This window comes from Cupressus sempervirens, chromosome 6 (assembly GCF_028749045.1).
Source record: "Cupressus sempervirens isolate cs-2001-9-10 chromosome 6, ASM2874904v1, whole genome shotgun sequence".
Taxonomy (NCBI): Eukaryota; Viridiplantae; Streptophyta; class Pinopsida; order Cupressales; family Cupressaceae; genus Cupressus; species Cupressus sempervirens.
The window spans coordinates 380,502,308-380,514,682 of NC_143123.1; the positions used below are offsets into that span (position 1 = coordinate 380,502,308).

At 33.9% G+C, this 12,375-nt stretch overlaps 1 protein-coding gene across 2 annotated transcripts in view; it reads right to left on the bottom strand.

The window, feature by feature from the left end:
- The window catches only part of LOC149552647 (uncharacterized), a 228,990-nt gene extending 220,468 nt beyond the window's left edge, over window positions 1-8,522 (bottom strand). Inside the window, exons 1-2 of one of the 2 annotated variants that reach the window (XM_089788220.1) lie at window positions 8,446-8,522; window positions 8,210-8,343 (exon numbers count right to left, since the gene is read on the bottom strand). In XM_089788220.1, coding sequence (XP_089644346.1) covers window positions 8,210-8,247 — 38 coding nt within the window. In that variant the 5' untranslated portion in view covers window positions 8,248-8,343; window positions 8,446-8,522. Of the gene's footprint in view, window positions 1-8,209; window positions 8,350-8,445 lie in introns of both variants that reach the window. The other variant, XM_089788221.1, reaches the window with a different exon arrangement.
- Between the last annotated feature and the right edge of the window lie 3,853 nt (window positions 8,523-12,375).

The window sequence follows — 12,375 nt, forward strand, 5'->3', positions numbered from 1 at the left end:
AACAATTTTTAATACAAGAAAAAAAACAGACACAATTTTTGAGATGAAAAATTGATTAAAGGCAGACAAAATAATTCAAGACACGGATCAGCATACAAATCATCGCATAGTTACAAGACTTGGACTCATTTCCATACATGCAAAAGGGGGAAGGTATTTCTGTTTAAGGAAAGGGGAAAGGCATTTCTGTTTAAGAAAAAGTCACAACCACTAGATTATCAGATCTAAATGCTTTTAATTTTCAATTCATCCTTCTACCAACATTAGGGACACTACATTCAATCATTAGCATCTAGTCAAGGGAAGATTGGGGGAGCTTATCCCTGTTATTGACAGGTAAAAGAGCTTGATCTCTCAAAAGTTTGAATTGGCCAAGCCTCAAGCACAAAAGATAGATGATTTGTCTGGTTCCTCGTGTTGATGAGACATATTTGAATTTGGAAGACCAACCAAAATCTTGTATAGCAACAAATGCTGGATGTAACAAGCTAAGAAAAGAGAATTCCTAATGAAGATATACACAGCTTGGCAGCAGCTGTCCAAATGATATGAAAATAATTGTACCACTCGTATTTCATTGATGATCGATGTAGACAGTGGAGACAAAAATGTGATCAACAGCCTCAATCTGGCCACTAGTTTGCAAAATAAATTAAAACTGTGTCAAGCAGCACATGTCACAGTTTGAAAGATGGTAATGGCAGCCTAAAATTGCTCCTAACATGCTTGACCAATTAATTTCCGCCCTGTGGAGTGTCAAATATCTTGGTGAACATCATATACAGGTCATCATTTGTAAAATGGACGCACCACTGTAAAGATGCAGTTACTTTGGTGCTAACCATTGAGAAGGTCAAAAATGAAATACATGGAAATGGTGCCCCATGGTTAATTAGGTATTGGCAATGGCTGATACAATCCAAGATTTTGATTGGAAAGCTTAAACTACTATAAATTATTAAGGGATGTAATTCTCAGCTTTTATCCCCGCGGAGTACCTTGACTATCTCTGTACACATCATATATATTGCATCATATGTGGAATGGACACACTACCATACAGATGTAGCTATGTTGGTGCTGAGCATTGAGAAGGCAATTACTGCAATCCAAGGAAATGGTGTTGAATGGTCAAGATAAGGTATTAGTAATGGCTGATACAATCCCATCTTTCTACTGGAAAGCTTAGATTTACCACAAAAAAGAGTATTGAGAGAAGTAATTCTCAGCGTTTTTCCACAGAGAAAACCAATTAAAGTAGCCTCAAATGTGTCAAGGTCTTTGAACACATAAAAAATAAAAAATAAACACCAATGTAGCACAAATAAGCTTCTTTGAGAAGAATTTGATGCGGCAGCTGATAGGAATGCATAGTAGGGTAAACTTGTACGGTGACATTTCTAACAAAGTGTAGTGGGAATGATGTCTAAAATATCAGCAGGCTGCTGCAAGATATCAATATGTGTACCAAATTGGCGTTTGCGGAATAGATCATGTTCCACTCATTACTATTTGTGCAGTGAAGACTGAGAATATTCACCACTTTATTGATGATTCCCTCCTTATATTTGACCACCAAATGAAACTGTTGGATGTGTGATGCCTACATAAAATGTCAATGTACTCAATTATTAGATTAAGGGTTCAAAACTATAAGGTTATGTGCTCCTGTTATGCGTGTTTCCAAATAATTTACTGAATGTATGATGCCTAAATCAAATGTCAATATTCCTAAATTTTATGGCAAGAGTTCACAAAATGAAAGGATGGGTAATCAACATGCAGAATGATTTGTTTGTTATAAGTTGATCAATGTTGCCATTGCTTGAGTAATTGGACTAGGACATAAGTTTTTTTATTGTAGGTGATATATATGGGCTTTATTTGTGACAGAGCCTCTAATGGTAGGCTACATGATGTCCTCATGCTTAAGGATTGTTCTGATGGAACATGCAATGTGTTGGTTGCAAGCTTGTTTGCTTAGGAGATAGCAAGTATAACTATATGTGAAGACCCTTCTAAAACTTACTATGCACTCAAGTGCCATTGGCTTGAATTAAGATTTTAATGACAAAAGGGATGAGCAACATGTGAGTAGCTATGAATGAACACCCACTGAACTCATTGGGTTTGAATTATCGGATGTAGTGGGAGAGTCGTGAAGACCTGAATTTATTTGCATCTATATGTCCTCCATGAAGCCAGCGAATAACCCCATGCACTTGACAAAATATTCATAAAGAATTTCATCATGGCTTAGCATTTATGTTGGCAAAGAGAATGCTGAATTGCCCATTCATGAACTATGTGGTTGTCCCATGTGTTATACCTGAAGGCATTTATAAGACCAAAGACATGACTTATGACTTGAAGAGATCAAACTTGGTCTTGAAAATTATCACCTAGACATTGTTTGGTTCCATGCAAACTTGACTATATACAAAAAGAAGTCTGTAGCATCATAAGATCAGGAAAAGTAACTGATTGCAAGAGATGGATACCAGCACTTTATAGTGATTTTATTTGTATAATAGGGGCTGAACGCAATTTTTATAAATACATGCATTGGGATTTTGTTGTGAGTTTGACAAATCATGACTAATTGCTTCTCATTATGCTCCTTTATTAGCACTGCTAGAGCAAAATTTTCACAAGCCAAAGTGTAGGGCTGGATATTTCTCTTTCCAAGTGATTGCTTGATTTGGTACTACATAGATTATGGCATTTAAGGATGGAGCTTTGGAATTTTGTGCAAACCTTAAACAAGAAAGCCTTGGAATTCTTAAAAACATCGAACTATGCAGTAATAAGAAATTTAATTGTTTTGCGAAGAATATTATTGAACATATCCATCTCATCTTATTGAATAATGACAACATTTAACAGTTTATGCACTTTTTTTTGTTTAATGTTTGGCCTAGGAGAGATAGAGGACTGAAAAAAGAGTCAGGTTTTACACTCTACTACTCTACTGTCCTTTGCAGTCTATATGCCTTGAGGAATATTGTTACATTCCAAATTTTGACGTAAATTTAAATTTGCTCATAGCTGTTAGATTGAACAGATTTTTCTTTCATAATCATGTGAAGTAGGTAGTTATTTATACCCGTTGTATTAACTGTTTATGAAGATAGTCGTTATCCATTATTTGTCATGTGATGTTTAGCAGTTGCTCAACTTTGGAATTATGGTTAATAATTAAATTCTTTAAATGTTAATATGAAAATTATTATGAATCTTGTTATTATTGTGGAAATGTTGCATGGGTGATTGCAGGAGAAGATGAAGGGGGGAAGCATTGCTAAACGGGGTCAATGGAATGGGATACTAGCTTAGTCCAATCATCAAGATGACAAGTATGACCTTAAATTGCCTTGGCAAGGACCTAGCGACTTGAACTTTAGGATACAATTAAAGGACCCGCATGAGCTATTAAATAAACATTTTTTTAAAAGAACATAAAATAATTTAATTAAAATATAATACGTACCTCAAATGTTTTTTATTGACCTTTCCATCACATAACTATAATTAATACCTATGTACATACATAGACATAAGAATAGAATGACACCATAATATTATTATTTCTTTTATAATAGTATGATGTCACTTCATAATCATATCTACGTGTACGTAGATAGATATAAACCATAATTATTTTCAATTTTAACCTTTAATCTTTTTTCATCTTTATTTCATTCTTTTTGTTAGAAAACCGAATGACACTTGGCATATATAATTGGCAACCAAGAGCCAAGATTCTTCCTCTTACGTTACAACTTCTTGGAAGCCAAAGAGTCCTTTAAACCTTTAATATATCCTAAGATCCAATGAGACAGAGAACATACCAAAACCTCATACCCAACTTCCTTTCTCATTCCCGACTCCCTCTCTCATTTCTGACTTCCAATTACCACCCGATATTCTACAAACACCATTCGAAATCACTGCCTCCATAGCATTGCCAATCCTTTCCGCCTTGCAATAGTCCTTTTTTTCCTTGCAAAAGACGTGAAAAATTTTTACACTGGATTTTGCGCCTGAAGATCGTTGTGGAGGGTTTGAATTATAGCAGCTAGCTAGGCTCATACTTTTTCTAGATTGTATCAAGTTATGTAATCAATTATGTTCCAAGCAACGCTGTATTTCTTATCAATTGCTATTGGTTTCCGATTTCCATAACAGCTAAACTATAGTTATAATCATCTTAAATATCATCGGATAGAACCTTTTGAGAAAGAGTTATTTAAGATGCAATAAAATCATGATTTAAATATACCATTTGGAAGTCAAAATCGATGATATTTCTGCTAGTCTTAAAGAACATATTCTTTCCAGTCACAGTTTGTGATAAGCTGAAAAACATATATTATACATGAATCAGTTGAGAATCAACAGAGAGAGAGTTGATTGTTCTGAATTTCTAAGCACCTAGGACTCACCGGCTGTATAGCCATGGAAAAGGTGAAGAGGTGAGATGGAATCTGCAATGGCACGGAAGTGAAATCAGATATGATAAAATAAATCTAAATAATTTTACTTAATAGCTCATACTTGTCCACATCATTGTTCCCCTATTGTCAAGTCGAGCAGTGGTGATCGGGTCATTGAACCCATCAAAAAAACCTTGGCCAAGGTCGTTTAAAGGCATGTTTGCCATCTAAGATCACTTAATATCAATGGAGTCAGTTACTCAGACATGTCCGTCCATAACTGTTCGAACATTCTAAACACCAAGACACTCAGGTGGCTAGACTAAAAGTATCCCAAGCCCGATCCCAAGGTAGGGAGGGCCTTTCTAACTCAATAGATTGTGTGAGGATAAGTATGGTCCGAGGTTGGGAGGTTAAGCCTAAGTCAATCCTTCTCCTCTTACCGAAAGTCGAGGCTTGCACAACCAACTAAAGACTAACCGAATATTACTTGTATGTTTTCTTTTCTTCTTTTCATGTTAAGCATTTATTTTACTTGTATGTAGAAAAAGATAGTTATCATTAATCGTTATTATAGTTGATCATTGATACAGTTATTTCAGTTAATCATTATTCTAGTTATTTCAGTTGTTCATTGATACAGTTATTTCCAGCTAGTCGTTAATATAGTTATTACAAGTTGATCATTGTTTCAGTTGATCATTGATATAGTTATCTCAGCTAAACATGGTTATTTCAATTAATCGTTGGTAGCTAAAAACAGTTAATGTCCTGTGAAAAGGAATTCAGTTATTTGTTCAATAATTTGCTAGGGAAAAACTCTTTATAGATTGTCTTTGTTTTTGCTATGAAAAACCATTTGTTACAAATATATCAAACACAACTTTTGGTTGTACTAGTGAGACACTCAAGATCATATTCTAAGACAATTGTGCCTGGTGATGGCTTAATGGAAACTATTCACAGTCACTTGCAAGACAGAAGCATGAATTGGCCCTTCTTGACCATACCCAATAAGTACGGGTCTTGATCACTTGTAGTTGGGAAGGAACTGTCCAAACATTGATTATTCTCCAAATATTCTTACTTATCCTTGCAAAACCATATTGTTTCAATTGGCTATGGGGTTATGGAGTCTGATCAATCTTTATGAGAAACAATGGAACATTTGAAACACAGATAAGCATGCCTTTTAGTTTTTGCACTGCCCTTATGGTAGACAAGTGAAGGTGTTACAGTTTTCAATCTATTTCTGTTACCCTTTACAAAACTTGCATAAAACTTGTGGGATGTACAGTATTACCTTCTCCTCCATAAGTTGGTTAACTACTCAAGATAGTTTAATTCTATTCTTAAATGGTGTTTTGTTTAGTGTTTTTTCCCTCATAGTTGTGACAAATCCTTCCACATGTTCTAGAAAACTATTCAAACAAAACTGATATGTAAATGCTCCACTTATAGACAATACACTTCACAACAGATAGTCAATATACTTCACTACACAGATACCTTAAATATTATGTTGTACTCAGTACAATTTGAATTTTGAAACAACACGCATATTGAAGCGTGTGTGTATTTGGTTTTTCAATCAATAATATAATCCATCTATACAGAAAACAAAGCTCCCATGTAAGGAAATAAAGAGCAGAATTCATACATATAAGAAAACAAGATCTGTGTAAAAAACCTCAAGTACAAAAACTCTGAAAAAAAGGTTGAACTTTATTTCCTTCAAAATATGATGCTCATAAAGAGCAAACAGAGATGAATGGGACAATCAATTGCATATCATTCAAAATGCCTACAACCAAGCTACTTATATATCCACAAAGAATTCTCTTTTCTTTGCTTGTTATGGTATCAATATTTGTTGCCTTGAATGGTTTTGTCTCTGCTCTGTTCTGCTCTTCTTTGAAATATCCCTTCTATATTGCATAACAGCTCTGTTCTTTATGGAGTAAGCTTGCTTCTCTTTTGAATATTTCTCCCTCTTGAGCGTTTTAGCAACCTACTATATTCCTGCTTTCAATGTTGGCCCTTCCCCTCACTTTGGAGAGACAAAAGCACCCTTAGATACCACTGGACCATGTTGATAATTTGGCAACTTCCCATTTCAATTCCCCCTTCATCTTTACAAATTAAGTGGAAATTTTGCACTATGTAGTTGCTATCACTGCTTCTAATATATAACTACCAGAAATCAGTCATTATAGCCGAATATAAGAATATTCCCACCTAATCTCTTCAATTGAAATGTGAACTTTGCACTATGTAGTTGCTCCTGTCTTAATCGCTGTTTCTGAAACAGGACTGCTGGAAATTAGTCATTATCAAAGAATATTCAAATAGTTCCCAACTGATGAGATCCTAGAATTCCATCTTTGAAGTCATGAAAATACAAATAGCATTGGTTCTCTAATTTATAAGAATTTATGGCTTTCTGTTCTGTGATTGAAAAATCTGCTTCACTGAATCAGTTGTTTTTGCAAAGAAATGAACTGGCAACTATTGGATATAGCATTTTCACTTTGTCAACGAAATTTCAAGCATCAGCTGATTCAGGGGATAGATTGCAAAAAATTAAGTTTTCATTTGTTCAAAATTGATAAAAATGTTCGATTGTCGGGCATCATTATTTTATTCGCTTAAAGACGAAAATTTTAAATCTGCATTACTTGATCCAGGCGAAATTTACACGCATTTGAACTAAAGCATAAAGCTATCAGAGGAAACAGTGTGTACACATATAACCGGATCAGATTTCTCAGCAGGAGCCGTCTTTATCGACATAGATTCATTGAAATATTAACCGCCTCTCAATTTATTTACTATTGTTGAGAAACAATTAACCCCCAATACAATCGTTGTTTAATATAATCGAAGTATTATTTTTGGCCTGTAACTGGAATCCATTGTACTAACATTTTTCAAAAGCGCTTGAAAGGTATTCTCGTTTAAAAGTAAAAGTCATTGAAAAGGATTTGTCCCTCAAGTCTGTATCAGATTCGCCATCATATAAAAACGAATCCTCGCCAAAGATAGTCAATGTACTTATGAATTGAAATTTTGACAACAAGGTTAAATTTGTCCTTCTTAAGAAAAAGGCATTCAGCCTAATGTATTTTTTTCTTTAATAGCACCTGCCTAATGTTCTTAATTCCATAGATCCCACAGTATCAAAATCTTTCAATAGAACCTGCAGGTCTTTCCAGAACACTTAAAGTCATTACAAGATAGCTTCTCCCAACAGTCGAAATTACCTTCGCTCGTACATAAACATAATTGCTGAGCGGAAACAGTCCGCGTGCATAAAAACAGATCAAGGGACACTTCAAACCCTACGAAAAATCGTTTACTGAGGCATAGAAAACGATATGATGCTCTCTTTTAGTTTTATCTGAATTCCACCAAGTTCTTTTTCTCATTGCACCCAGAAAATGTTTGTAATCAATTCCAAAGTTATTGGAAAGCAAATTCTTCAACCCAACGTTCCCGTAAAGAAGTCAACATACAACAGATTTTGCCGTGTTTGAACAAAAAAACCAAGAATGTGACAACCAATCCAACTGTCGTCAATAGCAATTTTTCAACTGGACCAACAACATTTAAGTCTGCGCAAATTCGCATTGCAAGAAGACTTCACAACACAAAGCACATGAAAATTACATATAAACAATCGACAGAAACAGACAGTACGCATTAGCTTCGACTTCATCGTAATCCAGCTAGGAAAAGGCTTCAGAAATAAAGGAACAGACAAGGATTAGAACCTGGGCGGACGGATGACGAAATTGACAAGCTGTTCCATGGATTGCGTGCGTGCAGAAATTCGCGTCAACTAACCCAAATTTTGCGATCCTTCCCCTCCTCTTTGCTCTTGTGAAATGAGCAGGCGGTGAGAGTCCTGCTACTGCGCAATTTGTTAGCTTTCGATTCCTGTAAATTTCATTCCATATTTACCATTTAACAAAAATTATTAATCAATTGAGTTGGTTTTGCTTCTTGCCAGATTTGAACGTCCGCCTGCAAATAATCGGGGATAGCGCGTGACGGTAAATTGAGAAACTGAAGAATTCTGTGATTAAACGGAAGGAAGCGTTGGGTTGGTTTTTAAATTGAAATTGATTCTTATTGTGCCGTCCAAGTCATCGCTGGACAACTACTTACATCCGAATTACACACTTTGATTTAAGAACACTTCACAAAACAAGTAACGAGTCCGTCCACTGGATGCCTAAGGTTACTTGTTATTTATTATTCATTATTATTTAATTAAATAATTGCTGATTCTTTCTTTCTCCTGAAGCGTCAAGTATTTCCTTCTTCATGAGATCTCTAACTACCTGGTGCTTCTTGAATAAACAAGATGATTTGCTTTGAGATAGAGAAATATTATGTTCTATTGTTGGAGGAGCTTCGTAGGTTACATTTTTTATATTTATGTTATGCATGGTGGTTATATAAAATGGTCAAGACTTTTAAATAGTATTTCTATTTGCGAAAAAATATTCTAGATTTATAATATGTCTTTTGTGTTGATAGGCATTATACAATAGTAGAAAGGGTGGAGTGGAATAATGTGGGTGTGCTAATGTTAACAGTTGTCTTTTTATGTTAAATTTGACAACTATTTACATGTCAAAATCATAATATTTATTATAAACAAAGTATGTTTTAAAAATAATTTAATATCATAGCCGCTTATTCAAATTTAGATTTCAAAAAAAAAAATTCTACTTATTAAAGACATTAATAAATAGAGTAAAAATTTAAAAAAATCATAAGATTAAAAATTTGCTCTGCGAATATGGCGAACTTTTCAAAAAATTCGATAGGGGCAGGAAAAACGACTGGGTGAAGAAGTAGACCTCCCGCAGTATTTTTTAGATCTCTACATCATAAAAGAATAAATCATAAGGATAAACCGAATGATCTGGATACAGTGCAGCGTTCTTGTAGTGCCTCTTCCATTTGACTTCTGTAAGTCATCACGATGGATGCAACTTTGTTGATCTCTCCTTGAGAAGGGATCATGATTGGGACCATGAGTGGTCTACACTGTTGAGGTGATTAGATTTATGTTATTATATCAGTTGCTTTGATTATGCTTTGGCTGATTTATGAGTTTATGATGTGATTTATGGTTCACTAAGGTTTGTGCCAGTGGTTACCAGGATCGATGTGGTATCATGATGTAGTTCTGTGATTAATCCGAGATGTGTGCAGAGATTGCACTCCATACTATTATCGTGCTACACTAGACTAGGTTCCTGTAGCTGTGGTTAGTATTGTTTATGATTGTGTTCACTTATGTATTTTAAGTGCCTTTTTGTGTTGTTTAAACAACCATATTAAATGCTTAAGTAATTAGAAATGGATTATCCATGTTGGATTCATTGGTTAGGTGTTGTGGATATTTACCTTGTTATATTTTGATCCGAGAGATATTTTATTACTCATGTTATGTTTTACATTTCAGATGACCTAAGGGTTGGATTGTAGTGCCTACCCTCGTTCACATCTTTTCTGGACATTGTTGTTGTTATTATCAGACTATGATGGACTAGTTTTATGTTGATGGATTAGTGGTATTGTTTTGACACTATCAAACATTATGTTATGGATTCAGTGGTTATCTGATGAGATCATTTAGACTTTACATTTCATGCATACATGATGATCATTATATTGTTTTCAGCTATGGTTGATGATTAGTTGATGGTTATTATCTCATGTGTTTTATTATGGATACTTATCCCATACTTGCATGTGTATAGTGTGTGTGTTTTCTTATTGTATGGCATTTCTGATGTGGTTAAGGAAGGGAGTCGTAGTCACCTGCTTAGTCGGGATCTACACGATGCACCACTTCCTGCCATTGTCTGTTTAGCTTAGCATTATTTATTGTATGTACATGCATGGTTGTTCTACAAGTTGCAGGTACCGGGTATCAACTTCTTTGAATTGCCAGGATGAGTGTACCCTATTATACTATCTCAATGATAAGAGAAGGGAGATAAATTCTCAAGTCCAAATCCCAAACCTTTAAGCCAATTGTCCTAGTAAGGTAGGACAAGTATCTAGATATTTTACCCACCGAATGTGTCGGATGACATGATTCGTGATTTTTAACCCTTTAGACTGATTTTGAGTGATTTGCTCTATGATGGGTTTTCATATTTTATTTTGGAGATCTATGGTGAATTTTCTATTAATTAAGTCTTAATAAATAGATTTAATTAATAAATTAATTGTTTGAGAAAATTAATATAAAATATCATGTTATTTGATATTTTGATTATAATTAATTAAATGAGAATTAATTGAAGGAAATGAATTAAATAAAAGAAAATTAGAAATTAAAATTAATAATAATTATAATAAAGTAATAAATAAATAATAATAATAAAAGTTATAAAAATTAAAACAAATTTTATAAAGATTAAAATGGAATTTATAAATATTTAAATAGAAATTATATAAAAAGTGAATTGGAGTTATCAGCTTGCATGGGAGTTAACGCACTTTTCTATTTCTCATGTGTCAACAACACGGGGGTTAGTGCATCAATTAAGCACATGGTGTCTATGGCTCATCTTGAAGGTTGGAAAAGACCCATGCTTAGTTGGTGACACCTTCCAGCTGTTTCTAGAAGCATTATAGATGTTTCCTGAAAGCTCTTTATATTCAGGCATTCATAGAAGCTTAGAGATAGCGGTTGGAGTGCAAATTGGAGCGTTGGAGGACTCGAGAACTCTGAAGAAGGGAGGAGCTTGCTCTGCAGGTTTCTGAGGAAGAGCGAATTAGCATTAGAATCCGGGTAGATTCTTGTGATTTTACTTATGCTATTTCCCCATCATGCATTCCATGTCTTCTTCGTGTCTTCCATATGTTTTCTGAGGAATTTCATATTTTTATTGTATGCATGCTCAATATGAGTAGTTAAAATTTATTTGAGAATCTTTATATGCATAGATCTGAAAAGAATACGAGGCTAGGGTTGAATTTTAGCCAAACTCATTAGAAAATTATTGAGAAAATTTAGAAAGTAAATATTTATAGAAAACTCATAAAATTATATATATATTCTTTGTGAAAAATATATATATAATTCAGATCTGCATTTTTGCATATAAATATATACTGTATAAATTTTGCGTATAATTATATATATATAAACACACATATATATACATATATACATTTGTGTGTGTGTGTGTATATATATATATATATATATATATATATATATAATTGGTAAAGTCGATTGTCAAATTGCAATAATAAACTTTATTAAAAATTCTGAATTCGCGTCGGAGGGAAAACGTTTTTAAACGTTTATAGAAAAAATAATTTTAAAAAAATTTACATATTGGGTGGGGCCAAAATTGCATTCCCCCTCGTACCCGTGCCTTTGAATGGATTGCTGGGTACCTGCTACGCAGCGTACCCGCGACAGTGCCATCAAAGCAACAGTCGCAGGGTACCTACGTAAGTAGGGTACCTGCGGAGGATGTCACTTCGATGACAATCGTTGATATGACGGCATTTATGATTCGGCTCCGTTTTGTTAAAGGGAAAGAACGTAAGCTATGAAATTCGACTTTTATTGTTATTAAATTTTCATATGTTATATGATATAAATTGAAATTATTAATTCAATTTTATAAAATGCGATAATAATTATTTATATATTTATATACATATGTGTGTGTGTGTGTGTATATATGTGTGTGTGTGTGTGTGTGTGTGTGTGTGTGTGTGTGTGTGTGTGTGTGTGTGTGTGTGTGTGTGTGTGTGTGTGTGTATGTAATATGTAAATATGTTATTAATAAATTTGAATTATTATTATTTGATAAAAGAATTAAGGGTTCATCTTTTATGATGAGGAATTATTTTATAATATTAAGGTTTAATTAATAGTTTTTAATTATAA